This window comes from Cornus florida, unplaced genomic scaffold (genome assembly GCF_030987335.1).
Source record: "Cornus florida cultivar Cherokee Brave unplaced genomic scaffold, ASM3098733v1 CherokeeBrave_3.0.0_Hap2_Chr02, whole genome shotgun sequence".
NCBI lineage: Eukaryota > Viridiplantae > Streptophyta > Magnoliopsida > Cornales > Cornaceae > Cornus > Cornus florida.
The window spans coordinates 92901013-92917945 of record NW_026775572.1 but is presented as its reverse complement, the minus strand read 5'-3'; the positions used below and the strand labels follow the sequence as shown (position 1 = coordinate 92917945).

The following is a 16933-nucleotide window of genomic DNA, read 5'->3' as shown; positions in this document are numbered from 1 at the left end:
TCAAAGGTTACAATTTTTACTGAAAAAAAAAAGTCGATTTATTATTATTATTTTTTTATAACGTTTGGTAAACTAAATTTATTCAATTTTTTAAAAGAAAAAGTAATGTTTAGAGACTGTAAAAACGAAAAAAGTTATATATTATATTGATTTTAGAAAAAAAAAATTGCTACAGTTATTCAGTTATGGTAACAAAAAACAAATAAAGGGCTTTTTATCACTTTGGGTATTGGATTTTTTTTTAAAAAAAAAATGAATCATATAGTATGTATTTATGCAAAATGTAACAAATCTTACCGAACGTTCATTATTTATGTTCATTTTAAAGAGATTTAGCTATAAAACTACAATTCACTTTGCATCAGAACTCTATGTATTTTTTATAATAGTGTAAATGTAATAAAAATTACACATTGATTATAATATTCTATTTATGTCCACATAAAATAATAATAAAATTGAATATTAAAAAAATAGAAAAAATTCTTAAACAAAACATATCTTTGCAATTCTCAATTTTTAATTTCACTTCTTAATTTTTTTTTAAACTCTAATTATTTACCTTCAAATCCATTCGTTTATAAAAATACAAATTAAAATTTAAAAAGGTTGTAGCAATCATGATCATCATTCGATATGGCAAAAATAAAAAATAAAAAAAATAAGTTGTAATGACATTCAAAATGCATCCAACGGTTCTGAGGGGTTGGATGATGGAGAGCACTTTACAATCGCTACACCCATCATCTCCTCTTTCTGATTTTGGAGGGAAATGCAGTTACGCCTCTGTATTTGTGTGTGTATAAATAAGATTCTCTCTCCTCATTTCAGCAGATTTTCGCTTTAGAGCTCTCATCTGCAACTATTGTTCGACTTCGAAAACAAGCATGAAATTAGGGCAAAACCGGTGATCGTCACTATTTCTTCCAAGTAAACTCTCTCTCTCTCTCTCTCTCTCTCTAGACACACACTTCCCACACACACATCATCTTCAATTTCAATTACAGTATCTTAGTTTTAATATTTGTTTGAGCTTGAGCTTTGTCAGATCCATACGATCTCTTGATTACTACGATCTTGTGATTGCTATGTATGTCTGAAGGTCGTGTGCGTATACACACACATATAACATCTTCAATTTCAATATACAATTTGTCAATAACTGTTGATTGCGATAAGTTCTTTTTTCTATATTAGGCTATGTAAGCCCTAGCGCATGTACATATATATATATATATATATATATATATATATATGCATAGATCTGTATTTATACGTCTATGAGATGATGATGGTGATGATTTATGATGATTTTCTGTAGAAACTTTCTTGTTCTTTTATGTGCTAAATTGAATCACTGGTCTGATATTCTGATTGTACTATCGAGTGTGCAAGATATATATGTTCATTATCAGTACATATTACAATTTCTTAAGTTTCATAGACAGAAAATAATACACTTGAGTAAACAATTGAAGCATTTGAAGATAGAATTCAGAACTTTAGAGATGAAATTATCTGCATATTGAAGAATTTAGTTGTTGATCTTAAATTATCAAACAGTTAATATGTTTCGTGATCTCCAGCCACCTTTACTTCTGTTTTCTAGTGACCCAATAATGAGTCTCTTTTGGTGCTTAGCATCTTGCTAAATACGAATAGTGGGATGTAGAATATCAATATTGAAGTTATTAATAACCATACAACCTTTTGGAGTTTTGATTTCTATAGCAATTGGCTAAAGAAAATGTAAAATATTTCTGCAGCAGAAGGAATAAAATGACTGTTTTGGGTTCACTCTCTTTTTAAGCTAGGTAGATTAGTATTTTGGGACTTTTGGTGTTACTTTAACTAGTGTTGGAAGAACAGATATTTTGAAGAATATTATGCATGATAAATGACTTTACAAGAAATGTAAAGGCAAAAAGGACATTTATTCTCGATTGGATCTAAGGTTCCAAAAACTAATATGGCTACCTTTGGCATGTCTAGCACTGAAAACTTTGTTCAGGACTGAGAGTTTAGATACATTTGTTTATGGATAACCACTCATTGCATTTATGGCTTTTAAGTTCTGGTCAAGTGTCCCTCCAAATGTTTTCTTTTGGCACGTCTGGTTTCGTTTATTTTTCTATTTGTAATGGTTAAATTTTTGGAAGTTTCTTAGTTGATTTGTCTGTTCATTAGTTTATTTCTTTCTTCTCAATGCAGATTTGTGGTTTGAAAGCTTTTGAGTTTCTTTGTATTTCATGATTATCAACTGTTCTATTTTGAGGCTTAGCTTGATTATGTGTTTACATAACAATTTATTTTCCCTTGTTAATTGACCATTTATTAGAAATCCATTTTCCTATTTTTCCAGATCAAAAACTTCAGATTTTCCTTCAGTGGTGGTTCTGTTTGACTTGATAAATGGGCAATAAGGTAGGGTTTGTTACTTCTAGGTTACTTTGATACTACTCCAAGTCTCCTTGCATGGTTGCTCATCCTATTTGATTCGCAGTATGAGCGGATTGAGAAGATTGGACAAGGCAGTTTTGGTGTGGTTTACAAGTGCCGTGATTTCATGACCAATGCGACTGTAGCTCTGAAGAGGATTTTCTTTAGAGATGAAGATGAAGGTGTCCCCAGTTCAGTAATAAGAGAAATCTCACTTTTGAAGGAACTGGATCATGGCAATATCATCAGGTGATGCTCGTTTATGGTATTTGTTATGACAAATAGCCAATAATGAGATGAAAGAGTAATGCTTAAAAGATTGATAATTTCTCCTCTTCTTGCCACCTCTTTTTCTCTTTTCTCCATTGATACTTGTTAAGAAAGTTATGGAATCTTGGTGCAAGTTAGAAGACTGAACATTTTCTCTCTCTCAACCAATCATAAAGAAAAAAAAAAAATTTTAAACCAAATTATGTCCTAATATTTCAATGAAATGAAGAGATGTATTAGCTACAATTTTGCTTGGAAACTACCTTCTCCTTTTTTATATTAAGAATTGGTGCATTAATTGTTGATTTCTTTGGAAGTTCTGAAGTGGGTGTGTGGGGATGGAGAACATTCACCTAATGCAGAGAATGAATTTGTCTTGTATAATGTCTTTTACTAGTATAATCACGTTTTCTTTCCTAATGACAATTGATCAGGAAATGCAATACTTAGTTGAGTCCCATTCTAAGCAATAAATAAGAGGTATTATTGATGTCATTGTATTTTTTGCTATCGGATTCTTTGGATACACTTTGTTGGTGTCGATGGTTGCTCCAGTGTATGCCACCGCCATGCAACAGCAATATTGCTGAAAAATTAGTCATATCTTTCGTAACTTCATTTATACTCTCTGCATCTTACATAATCAGTACTCAAAGTACAAAAGTACCTAAGTAACTTTAATGGTTCTTTTTTCTTTTCCATTATTTTTGTTGGCTCATAGGCATGTCCTCACCCTTTGGGTGGGACCATTCTCCTTGTGACACTTGGCAAGCCCCAGGACCTCTGCCTCGTCATTCATGTTCTTGGCCAAAACTCCACCCCCTTGGGGTTACCTTTAGTGATGTTTGTGTGTTCTATAAGCAGAGGATTGCAGCCAATTATTAATAGATTATGTATAAACGGTTTTGAACTTAATTCAACTTAACATAATCTTAATTTCAACATGTCTTTAGATGACTTGTATATAAATATATATTTTATCATGTGATCAGGTCAATCTGAAGGCAGACCATTCATAGAATCATAGGCATTCATATATTTTCTCACCTCCTCTATCCAAGTTTTTTGCCCCTTGTGTTGTTCTTTTGGTTGTCCTCTACTTGAATAAAATCAGTCTCACATATATGTGCATTCTGTTAGTGTTTGTTGCATGTTGTACCTCCATTTGACTCTTCTTGTCTTTCATTTGATGGTTACCTTCTCTAACTTCTTGGGTATGCCATTTTTTATTTTGATTATGAATATGATGGAGTCTATGAAGTATAAAAACTTTAGATGATAAATTGATTTTTGGCCATCTATTTTTCATTTCCTTCAGATAGAAATTATTTTGATCGAGCACGTATGAAGTGCCAAAATCAAATCTTCAGATTTTCTTGCCAACAGTGAAGTATTACTTTCATTGATAGACAAATCACATAAATTAATTGCTTACATTTAAACTTCCATATTAGTTATCTCATGCTAATATTTCATTTCTTGGCACCACTTACATTTTTTAGACTAGGCATTTGTGCTACTTCCAGAGTGCAAGGTTTGGTTCCATACTTGTCCTGAAATGATAGGGCTAATTTCGCATATGCAATGTAAGATTTTGGTTTAGTTATGAAAAATATTTATAATCTAGGGAGTACTTTCTATTTAGTTTTTTGAAAGAAAAAAAAAATTATTTTAGTTGGAACATCAACCTTTCTTTACACGGTTGAACTTTTATTTTTGATAGAAATTAAAATTGAAATGACATCAACAATCATACAAAAAGATTAAGTCCAATAAAATTTCTGGATCGTTTATTCTTTTTAGACCAGTGATACACGTCTGGAACACAAAATAAGAAAATGTCGTTTATGGTATCTTTTTCTTGGGACGACTCCTTTCTTTAGATTCCAGCTACAACATTTATTCTGCCATCACAACACTTCATCCCCAACCTCAAACATCGCTACATCATTAGCATCTTGCCCGACTCCACCTGATCCGGCCAATGTCCCCTGCCTCAACAACCCATCCACTAATATCCATGCAGTTATGGACTCAATCCAGAACATCAAACCAGTTCAAGAATCGCTTGAAATTGCCTTGACAATTGTTGATTTTATGGAAGGGCAAAACTTGGATTCCTTCCATGAAGATTATGGTTTTTTTCCCCTTTCAAATCTTCTTGATTCTTTGCATAATACATTGAAAATGATTATCATAATTTTGGACATAGATGTTGAAACTCATGGAGGTCCAATCTCTCTAAAATGTATACTTTCATGCTGTAATGGTGCAACGATGAAAACATAGAAAGATTAGGTTTTCCAAAATGTGAGGTAGAAATTAGGTGTGACACCTATTAGGATAAGATTAGAGAGAACAGACTTGGGTGATACGGACATATACACAAAAGATCTATATATGCACCGGTGAGAACAGGTAGGATAATTTGCATAGAGGGTAGGAGGTAAATAGGGCACCCGAAATTGACATGAGATCAAATCATTAGAAATGACTTTAAAAAGTTAAATATTAGCCTAGAGATGGCTTGTAATAGAAAGAATGGAGAAAGAGAATTCATTTATTCATAAGGGCGATGATGTTTATTAGGGTTTTCCTTTTTCATTGAAGATCCAAGCCAACTACGGCTGGAAAAATTCATCAAAACCTCACCATAGTTCTTATCCTATAGGATGATTTTTTGTTGTGATCGGATAATTATTTATCCATATAGTAAATGAATAAACAAATTGCTCTTAAATTACTGATGTGGAATAGCCACATTATTTATGATATAGATCACAGATTTTCTTTGTGGTCTTTATCATTTTCCTTCTTTTTATTCATTTTTCATTAATTACCTTTTGAAGCTTGTTGTTAGTCTCATAAAATTTAATCCTTGAGAAACAGGTAACTCCAGAACTGTTATTGTTTTCCTTTCAGCATAGCGACAGAAGGCAATAAATGTTGCAACTTCCTAGTCCTTGGATAATTTATTTTAGTTTTTGCTTTGTTTCTCTCTTCTTCTCTTGGGACACTTTGAATGTGTATGTGTGCTGTTGGTATGAACCCCAAGTTTGGTGAATTAATCACATTTCTCAAAGGCAAAATCATAACTCACAGGAGGCAATGGTTCCATTGTCTCTATAGACCTAGAAATGAAAATTATAAATCTAGAATGGCTTCATTATAGAAGATGGAAGGCTTCATCACTTTTTGTGATAATCATTACAAACCTGTCCATAAAGTAACAATCAACTTACATTGTTTTTGAGATAACTCCTCCCCCTCTCTTTTTTCCTTGTAATGGTTCTATCTGAGGTGATGGATGTATTCCTAGGAATGCTATCTAGTATCTAGAACTCAATGGGGCCATTAATTCATGTGGGAATTGCATGGCTTATCGGAGTAATAATAATAATAATAATAAATCTAATCTTTGTAATGGTGTTTGTACAGTGATTTATATTTTTCCTGGGTATTATTTTTGATATATTTATCTTGATACCTTGTGTGTCATAGTACAACAGATCACTTGTATTTCTAGTATTTGTAATAGCGGAATGAAAATGAGACATCAGAGGCCTATTTCCACCGAGGCGGACTTGCTGGATTTCTTTTTGGCATTTTATGCTACATCACGCTTCTAAAAATACTTGTACCAAAATGAATAAATTAAGGAGGGCTAACTTTCCATTCTCTTTTAATTGTTGTTCTGGTTGATGGATGTTTGTAGAACTTGATTGTCTCATGAGTATAGTGCATCTTAGTTCAGAAAGGCCCTTATCTATTTAATATAATTAAAAATTTATTGGTTGCAAACAGTAGTAAATCTCTTATGTTTGATTTCTCTGCTATATTTTTCTATTAACTTTCTTTAATGTCTTGAACTTCTGACAACATTTAAACAGTACTAATTTTGTGAATTTCTATAATCTATATATATATGTGTGTGTGTGTGTGTGTGTGTGTGCGCGTGTGGAACTTTGGAAACAGGTTACTTGATGTAATAAAGAATGGGGCAGGCGTGGGTCTCATTTTTGAGTGTATGGACCTTGACCTGTCAAAGTTCATTGCTTCTTATCCTGAGGTTGCAAAGGATCAACAAATAATAAAGGTGGGTGAGAGCCTTCTGCTTGTGTTTCTGTAAATGGGTGACTTCTATCTGTAACTTTAAAATGAAGCTAAACTGGTGCATTGGTGAAATGTTATAGACGTTTATGGCCTTTTCTTTCACTTTTTCAAATCAATAAGGTTTTCTTCTTTGTATGAATATTTTATATTTGACTCTAGCACTTTTCTATTGTTGTGACATGATATCACTTGATGTGGATTATTTATAAATTTTATGATAACGATTTTTTTCAATTTTGTGTTGTTTGATAAAATTGAGTTATAACATGACCATAAATTGAATAAATTAGAACGAAGGAAACTGATTGAAACTCCCTACGGTTTTCCAAATACTCTCTATTTATCTTCTTCTTTGTTACTGTTTACTTATTTGTGTTTTTATTAAAAAAAAAAAAAAGAAAAAAAAAGAAAAAAAAATTGCAGTTTCATATTGTTTGTCTGCAGTTACTTTGGATAGTTATTAGTTGAGATGACAATGATGATTACCTTTGAACATAATTTCTCTGCAGCTGTTTCTCTATCAAATTCTCTGTGGTGTTGCTTATTGTCATTCTCATAAAATACTCCACCGGGATTTGAAACCTAAGAATTTGCTCATAGATATCGACAACAAGGTCTTGAAGATTGCTGACTTTGGATTGGCCAGGGCATTTGGTGTTCCTCTTAGGACCTACACTGGCAAGGTATTTCACTGCTCATTACTATTATCCTTGCATATGTCATAATAAGAAATTATATTTATGAAATTTGTTATGTTCTATTTTCCTTAATGTTGGCTTGGTATTTTGGAGTGATGTTGAGATTTTTCTTCATGGACATCTAGATGTTTCCTGCATACCAAAAATTTCTTTTTCTTTTATCGATTTTAGCAAGAGAAGTTGTAAATTTTAATGAAAAATTATTATTCCTGCGTAGCCAAAACAATATATATATATATATGTTGCTTTGGAAGTCGAGATCGAGCTGAATGGAGTTGATTGAGTGGGGTAATTCTAATTCCACTGGGAAAACAAATCCTAAAATTTGTGAAACATTGATACTCTTATCATTGTATAACTATGATAATAACAAATGGTTATTTTCCAGAGCCCTGACTGTGGGCGCAGTGACTCAGAGAAACTTGGGAAGTCTCCTCTAGGTGTCTCAAGTTTTCTAAATCCATTGTAGTTGGAAAACTGGCATCAAGTATCATTCTTTCTTAATGTTGTTTGGATGAAATAAGAGGAAACTGATCGAGTACACTCTAGAGGTTGTGATTAGGACCTCGCTAGGAAAGGAAGTCCCTTGCAAATGTAATTTTGACGGATTAGGTTCTACTGGGGCTATTTTTTTCTACAAAACATCACTTTTTGAGAAGCATCTAATTCTTTTACAAGGAAACTTTCAAGGATCAGTCAACTTGTTTATCACATCGTCTATGATTTTCATACTTTTGAAGTGCACTCCAGGTGGTAACTCTAGCATACAAGGCACCCGAAGTCCTGCTTGGCTCCAATTACTCCACTTCCGTTGATGTGTGGGCTGTGGGGTGTATATTTGCTGAGATGGTGACCCTTCGACCTCTGTTCTGTACAGAAAGTGAGATTACTGTATTGATGGACATTTTCAGGTGCTAATATAGCTCACACAAACCGATTTTATGTGCATTGTAACGACCCTATATTGAATACCGAAAATAATAAAATTTTTAAAAAATTCAGCATGAGCTCCGCTAAAAATGGTCCTATAACAACCTGTTCAAATGAAAAAAAATAACGGTCTTTCAAGACCTATCCAACCTACCCCAATATACCATACAAAAGAAATATAATGCATTCCTCAATACCACAACATCAACAACCTTCCATAATTAACCCATCATCGTCATCTCCTTCAACTTAAGCATTTACATGGTCTCAGTTTACAACAAAAATAAATCAAGTATCTTAGTTATGTTACAGGGCCATGATTTGCAAAAATAAATACTCTTTTACATAGTTTGAGACAATACAAAAAAATGGGCTAAGATACAAAAGATAACAAAATACAACTCCTAATCTTCTTCAAGCTTGCGGTGGATTGTCATCAGCCACTTCTTTTTCGAACCCTGAAAAATGTTAAATAATAGGAGTGACCAAAATTGCTCAGTAGGTAGTGCCTAAGGCACACCTCTTGAGAGCCCGTGAATCCACACAATGAATAGGAATAAAGAAATTGGAATCATACCATGCCGGGAGTAAAAGTATAACTACGATACCACATCATTAATCCAATACCACAAATAAATATGCCATGCACTGAGATGCTGTGCCATGCAATGTCACTCACCATTTTCCCAAAACCATTTCCATTATCATTTTCAAACTGTTAGTGAACCCGTTCCATGGCAACTCCATGGCTGCACGAGAGGAGAATTGGCGACTGTCCCTGAACCATGGCAACTCCATGGCGTTATTTGGGGCCCAGGTAACTCAACCACACTAGGGCGGTCTCCCTAGTCCCCTTTAAGCCTCACTAACGTCTCAGTCTCTAGGCAACTCCTAGGCGGCCGGGTTTTTCACAAAAAAACATTTTCAAAATTCTTTCCCAAAATCCATTTCCTTTCTTTCAAATCAATTTTTCCCATTCCTTCCCAATGATATGCATGAACGTTTCATGTTTCCCAATGCCATGTCAAATGAAGAATTTTTACAAATCACAAATCAACATAAGATTTTCATATTTCACAAATCAACACACTTCCATATAGCAATTTCTAGCAAATTAATCATAATAGGCATGAAAATTTAATACTTAGACATGCTTTACAACATAAAAAAAAATTCTAAAATTATCTTTCATGCTTTCTAATCACCAATCTAGCACTAAAGGCACAATAAGCTTGAATTAATCAACAATTTACATGCTTCATTATAATATACATCAAGCATCACATAGTCACAACTTTGGCACAATATATATATATATATATAATAAAGCAAAAAAAATTCTACAATTTAAGCATGCTAATCATCAATTAATTAGAGTAATTCACAAAAAGGCTCAAGAACATGTGAATTAGAACCCCTACCTCCAAAGTTATGAAAACCCCCAATTTCCACCTCAAACCCTAGGATTTTCGAATTTCCTATGGTGCATCAACCAAGGAATTGCTCCTATCAACTTGTAGGCCTCGCCGTGAGCTTCAATTTACTGCAAACGGCACTTCAAAATACCAAGAATTGAGGAATTAATCAAGAGTGGAAGCTTGTAGGAAAAAGAAAAGAAAAAAGGAAAACAGAGGAGGAGAGAGGCTATATATAACACAGACATTACATGCATATCCATTTTCCATCTCAAGTTCAGTCATGTTGACATCTGCATTCTTGTATGAAGCTTGTTGGGTGTGCCAACTGAAGCAACCTGGCCTGGAGTGACTTCATTAAGTCGCTACATTGCTAACATACCCGCGGTAATAGAGATTTTGAGCTTCCTTTGTCTCTTTGATCTTCCTACCACAGAATCTTCAAAAAGGTACTGTTCGTTCTCACCTTATTTCTCTTCTGCCAACAGTTCCCCCCTCAATGTACACGAAACCTTGGAGACGAGGTCGCTGGACTTGAACCTGCTGGATTGGATCTTCTTTCTGTAAGTTCTGATTTTGCTATACCTAACTCTTGTTCTAACCGTGGCCTAACAAGTCCATCTGATCACCACTCCCATTAAATTAAGCTTACTAGTTTGAAATGCCGCTGCATTTTGAAAGTGACCGAATATATAAAATCTAATTTTTATGCGGTGCTTTTACAGTTCCTTGTATGTTTACTTTGGTCATTGTTTTGCAGAAAATGTTGTGCTTGGATCCGAGTAAAAGGATTACTGCTTCTGACGCACTTAAGCATTCATACTTCGGAAATGTCTCTGCTGCTGGTACTTGATTCCCCATTCCTCATCCATTTCTGTTGCTGGATTGAAAACTATAGCAATGCTAATATACTTGGAAGTAGTCCCTGTGGATTAGTTCATGCATGTACTCTCTCCATCTGCGATCGTTGATGTGATTCTTCGTTTCCACTCAACTACGAAAATATGTACATCACTTGCACAGGTACTATTGCAGTCGTTAGAAACTATTATGATAACAAGGTGTTGAATTTTGCTTATCGTGCCACTTTTTAACTGAGAAACCAAGTGGAAGGCAAAATGAAATTATAGAAAAAAATTCATTTTTCCTTGTTTGGTTGTCTTGAAATATAATGAAGAAAGGAAAGAATCTTGCGAAGAGGCATAAAATGGGTACTCTCATGGTTAGTTGTATTGCTTTTATCAGAGTTAGAGAATATTGTTAGTAGCTTAATAAGGCTAATAGGAGGAGCCTTTGGGATAGGTCCAGTATGAGAATTTGTCTGATTAATACCACACACACACACAAACACACATTTCCAGAATTGAACCCAATCAGGTCCTGAGAATGCAGATTGATTATGAATTGCATGAAAGCTTTATTTCAATGACAATTCAACCAACGTACATTTAACTGTATGTGTACATGAATGTGTTGTGGGAAATTGGCTTACATTTATCTTCTAAAGAATCGAATCCTCGCTACTTTAAAACAAATGGGTTACTCACAATTGATCGGAAATGGGATTACATAACGTAGGCTGACTAACTCTCTTAAGGAGACTTACTGAATCAAAAGCCAAGCACCAAATGAACCTCAAATTCCCAATATTTGAAATCACTGTAGGGGCAGCTTCCAAACTTAATTTTGTTCTCCTTCCATAACTGTCATTGATTGGCTGTACTAAGCTTCTGTTTTTTGTACATTGCTTTGCAAGAGAGAGACATTTTCACTGGTCGAATCCAAGCTATTTACTCCAATTTCTCCGACCATTTTTCCTTCTTTGGCCTTTCCCCACATCACTGAATAAAACCCAATAACAATAACGATTGATCCCACCAAACTGCACAAAATTTATAAATACAGTGGTTATAAACTCAACATTTTAATCAATCAAATTCTCGACACTATTTTATGATGCTAAATAATAGAAAACCAAAAACAAAAGGAGATTTCATACCTTCCAAGATAGAAAGTATCGCCTAAAAAGATGATACCTAAAACATTTGCAATGACAATGCCCAAGGGATGAAACATAGCAACGAAAAGAGGCCCTGTCCTGTGCAGGCACCATGTAGTAACACTGACTTGGAACACAGAACCAAACACTCCCTACATTGTTACACAAAAGGGTCACTAAGTTGCCGATTAGAGAAAGTATGTAAATCAGGGTTAGTGAAATCATGGTGATGTTGAGGCACATTCACGATAGTTAGTACATTTTCTTCATCAGATCATATCTCTCCAACTTACTGATATCCACAACTTGGACTGATTGAATTGCCAAAATGCTCATTAACCCCAATATAATCATTTTTCGTTTTTGATTTTCACAATAAAATAGAAGCTTCATCTTCTTACCGAATACACAACAGCAAACAACCTTATATTAGGTTGTAAACTCCAAGCACTCGAGTCCTTTTCAACAATAAAAGCGACTGCTGCAGACAGAATGGCCACAGAGAAGCAGTAAAAGAATACAATAATCAACTCTGCTGGGAATTTTCGAAGGATCAATACCTGAAAACAATCAAAGGTAGATATTTTTATGTAAATGTGAATAGCAATTATATTGTAACTGGTTTCTATGAGAGTTTCATGGAGCACTTTACCTGTACTATATTATACATTGAAGTCAATGCAGCATCAACTGTGAGGAGCAATCCTCCAACGACCCACGTTGACAAATGCATGAGAAGATGCTGATGAGCGGATTTTGAATGTGTGGGGGTCATCAGAATTGAAGGGCCCTTATAGAGAGTCACAATGAATGCTCCTGTAATTGACACTACAGTTCCGATGGATTTAGCAATACTTGAGCTTGTATAATCTAGTTTTTCCATCCTAAAATTCACACATCCAAATGATATTAGACCACATATCAAGAAATACGAAGTTACTAGTTTGGAATCTAGTGCATCAAAGTTAGAACACGTTCAATGCAATGACCAAAATTAGGAACTAGAACATCAATCCGGTAGAAATTGTCGCCAATTGGGTGGGAAAGGGAACTAGAGGAACAAATCACGGGCTTAACAATCAGTTTAAAAAAAAAAAATCACAAGCAAAGAAGCTGGAATTAGAGTAGCTTGATGGTCAAAGCTGAGCCACCAAGACAACAGCTAAGTTTGGATATAAATTAGAAAACTATGGGTCATCTCTTAATGCAATGTTAAAAGCTTGGGCTGGCAGATAAGGGTTAGGACTTAGGTGCAAGTCCTAGAGCAGCCACTTTTGTACAAAATAATGTCAAAACATTAATTCTACCCCCCTCCAACAACCAAGGGCCTTGTAGCCTAATGGTACTTTCTCGCCTTCTAAAGTAGAAGGTTAAGGGTTCAAGTCCCCATAGGAGTAAACGGTGGTATGTGAGTGTGTTTCTTGCCAATGAAAAAAAATAAAAATAAAAAGAAACCATCCAACAATCGGCTGTAAGCAGGAGCAGCATTTCAAAACGGCCTTATAGCATTAATATGTATCACATTCAACAAAGTAGTCGAAGTTTAACCAACACGAGTGCTCCATAAAAATTCAGCGATGGCGATCTATTCACATTGTAGCAATTGGATCCAGAAAATTTTGGGAAACAAATCCCTGGCTTGATTAGTGAAGCCTTACTAATTTCAGGAGAACAATGAGAACTATAATAAAGGCAGATGGTTCTACAGCGCTGAGCAATGTCAAAGTAAGGGTGAGGCTTCCGGGTACTTGGAAACAAACAATTCTATGGCTAAGCTCCGAATTCAGTGGCAAGCCATTGCTGAAACTGACTAGTAAGGTTGCATTGCTGGTTCACTTTACTACATTCGGTGTGAAAGAAACAGAAGAATGTTTTATTAACAATTGTAAAGACTCAAAGTCTTTTCTTTGATATTGTTCGAGATTTTAGGGATTCGTATGGTAAAGCATTATACATGAATTCCTATGGGAAAGAATTACTAGCTTGAAGATGAATCCCAAATCATCATCATCCTGTTCCATGCCTTAATCCATATGACTCGGGTTGGCCACATGAATTCCTTTTTCTATTCTTATGCTAATACATGTAATTTCTCCTTTTTTTTCCTTTTATTTGATTTATATACTTCCCACTACTAGCTTTACAGGTGAATTAGGTTCAAATCCTTTTCCATATCACCAAATTGAAACAAACAATAAAGGGAAGGAGAGATGGATCCAATTTATCTTCCTATCTCCAAATAGATGAATTGTGACATTTCCCTTTTAACTTATAATTAGGGATGGTACTGGCCAATTAACTGATTTCTTAGCACAGAATTGTAATTATTCCTTTATCTAATCGGCCCATTTCAAATTTCGGGTTCATTGGTACCCCAAGCTTAACCTTTAAGTCACCAAGTAGTTAAGCAAAATTTTGATTAATCTGAATAAAAATAAATAAATAAAATAAATAAAAATTAGTAAAGATTAACCTAGCATCACCCAGTTCAAGCCCAAGAATGATCACAAGAACAATAACACACAGATGCACAAACAGAGATGCTAATTCACTATCCACCTTTAATATATATATATATATATATATAATTTTTGTAAAAAAAAATCCTTGAGCTAATGTCATAAATTGCAATTGAAATTGACTGATACCAATAGATAAGGAATTGAAATTGATTGATAACAATTGAAATTGATTGTACAAATTAATATGTTTTATTGTCAATCTGTTGGTAGAGTAATATTGAGAGAGGAATAGAACCTGAAAATGATGGCAAATATGAAGGTAAAACCTGGGATGAGGTTTAGCATTGCAGATGCAAATGATGGAGAGGTGTACTGAATTCCAGCATACCCAGATATCTGTACCAAGTAACTGTTAAAACCTAGTCAGTGAAACTCACACACAGTGAATTATATATATATATATATATATATATAATGTATGTATGTATGTATGTATATAGAAATAACAATATTTGGCAGATGATTCATTTTCAACAAACAATTTATGGAACAATTGAAAATTTAAAAAATATTTGCAATTAAACAGACCCAATTAAACCAAGCAAGAAAAATCCAGAAAGGAGAGAGAAAGTGATTGGAGGACGAGCTGATCTGCATAGAATTAGAAGACAAAAAGGGAAATCAGAAATTCTATCATCTTAAGTTCTGTTAAGGGGTTGAATTTTTAGATGGATATGTATATATATATGTACCTGTGAATGAGAAAGGAAGTAGGAAGGAGAACAAGGGAAGCGAGGGAATTTGAGTAGAAAACGAAGGTGAAGTTAGTCATTCCATCTGACATGGCTTCTTTGCCTACGATCATCAGCCCCACTTGTGCAACCTGCACCATCACCATGCCCACAAACGGCACCACACTCTTCCTTCCCTCCATATTCTCTTCCATCACTTTTTAGTCTCCTCTACCTCTCTAGCCCAGAAGATGCTCTGGCCTCTTTTTCTTCCCACGATTGAGTCAATTTTGGATTTTACTAATAAGTGGAAGGCTGTCTTTTCTTGAAAAATGTTAAATACTTTTTCTTACTTTAGAGTTGACTAGTATAACTTTTGAGATATTGATTCATATTCTCGTACAGTCATTTATTTTTGGGTTAATTACTGCAACATTTTAAGCGGATTCACGTATTAACAGTCATATATAACTTATCGATTTTTAAACAAAGACACTACTTATAAAAATTTTAATCCAAATAAGTCCTTAAAATATTGAAAAAGACGAGATTACTCTTTAATATTTAATTTATTTTTGTGGTAAAATATCATAACTTATGAAAAGTCAATTTTGCCCTTATATATATACACTATTACATCAGCACCATCATATATATATATATATATATATATATATATATATATATATAACTAAGTCCAACAGAAAAACATTGCAGCACCGTCGCCTCCCACCTACCATCCTACACCACCACAACATCCACGCTCTCTCCATTGTAACGTCCACCACATCTCTCCACTTCCACAATCTCACTGCCCCATCCACATCCGCCGCCACCATCTTGATCCGCCGTCACCACCTCTCCCCAACCACATCCGCCGCCGCTGCCTCCCCAACCACAGCCCACAATCGCTGCCATCATCTCCCTCCTTATATCGCCACCATTTCTCAACTACAGCCGCCGCAACCACTTCTCCTCAACCATAACCGAGCTCCACTCCCTTGCCGAATTTGTCTCACTGGTCCGCAGCCACCGGCCAAGCTCGCAGTCACTCTCATTGCCAGTCGTAGATCACAGCCGAGTTCTCTTTGCCCGTCGATGGACATCATCAAAGTCGAGAGTCCCTGCCGGTGGACATCCGGATTTGTCTCACCTATCCACAGCCACCGGTCGTGCTCGCCGTCGCTCTCATCGCCAGTCGCAGATATCCACAGCCGAGTTCTCTTTGCCCGCCGGTGGACATCATCAAAGCCGAGAGTCCCTCCTCGCTCACCGCCACAGTTAGCCAACCCGTCTCCATCAGCTCCATCAAGCCGTCACAGCTAGTCCATCACTGCTTTGCCCGTAATTCATCCATAGCCGAGCACTCCATCTTGCTCGCAAGCTCGCCGCCGAGTCTCCACGGCGAGTGGATGCTTCGACAAAGGCCCGACGTCGCCTCCACTCTCTCTACCACTATTGCCCCTATTTGTTCTTTTAAGAAATATATATATATATTTTTTTTGCCCACAAAATTGAAGAAACACATTGGATAGGCACAGAGAAAACATTGATTATTACTTATAAAAAAAATAATAATAATAGTATGCAATAATTCTCACTAAACCCATTTGCAATTTCTCTGTTTCGTTTTTTGGTGGAGGTGGCAGTGGTGGGTGGCAATGGTGGAAGTGGTGGTGGTGATTTTAGGGGCAAAATTTATGGGTTTTCAGAGAGAGAGGACAGAGAGATAAAATTGGGATTAATAAGGGTAATTTCTGTCATTTAAAGATTTGGATATTTTAAATCAAAAATTAGTATTTTATTGAAGGGCAATCTAGTCTTTTCTCACCTTTTAAGGATCTGTTTAGATCAAAAATTCTAACAGGGGATGTCT

At 35.1% G+C, this 16933-nt stretch overlaps 2 protein-coding genes across 3 annotated transcripts; one reads left to right on the top strand and one right to left on the bottom strand.

Annotated features, from left to right (window-relative positions):
- The first annotated feature begins 417 nt into the window (after positions 1–417).
- On the top strand, positions 418–11177 carry LOC132295473 (cell division control protein 2 homolog). Its single transcript, XM_059793749.1, has 9 exons — positions 418–930; positions 2363–2424; positions 2504–2688; positions 6685–6805; positions 7332–7505; positions 8271–8431; positions 10177–10252; positions 10354–10428; positions 10626–11177. Exons 2-9 carry the CDS (start codon positions 2413–2415, stop codon positions 10716–10718), a joined length of 897 nt encoding a protein of 298 aa, XP_059649732.1. The 5' UTR covers positions 418–930; positions 2363–2412; the 3' UTR covers positions 10719–11177.
- An 81-nt stretch (positions 11178–11258) lies between these two features.
- LOC132295471 (WAT1-related protein At3g28050-like) lies at positions 11259–15341 on the bottom strand. 2 transcript variants are annotated; one of them, XM_059793747.1, is made up of 7 exons: positions 15079–15340; positions 14915–14977; positions 14622–14735; positions 12517–12748; positions 12266–12424; positions 11865–12016; positions 11259–11747 (listed from the first exon to the last, which is right to left on the bottom strand). In XM_059793747.1, exons 1-7 carry the CDS (start codon positions 15270–15272, stop codon positions 11588–11590), a joined length of 1074 nt encoding a protein of 357 aa, XP_059649730.1. In that variant the 5' UTR covers positions 15273–15340; the 3' UTR covers positions 11259–11587. The 2 variants fall into 2 exon arrangements, with proteins under 2 accessions (XP_059649730.1, XP_059649731.1); XM_059793748.1 differs by lacking the exon at positions 14915–14977 and having other exon boundaries at positions 15079–15341.
- Between the last annotated feature and the right edge of the window lie 1592 nt (positions 15342–16933).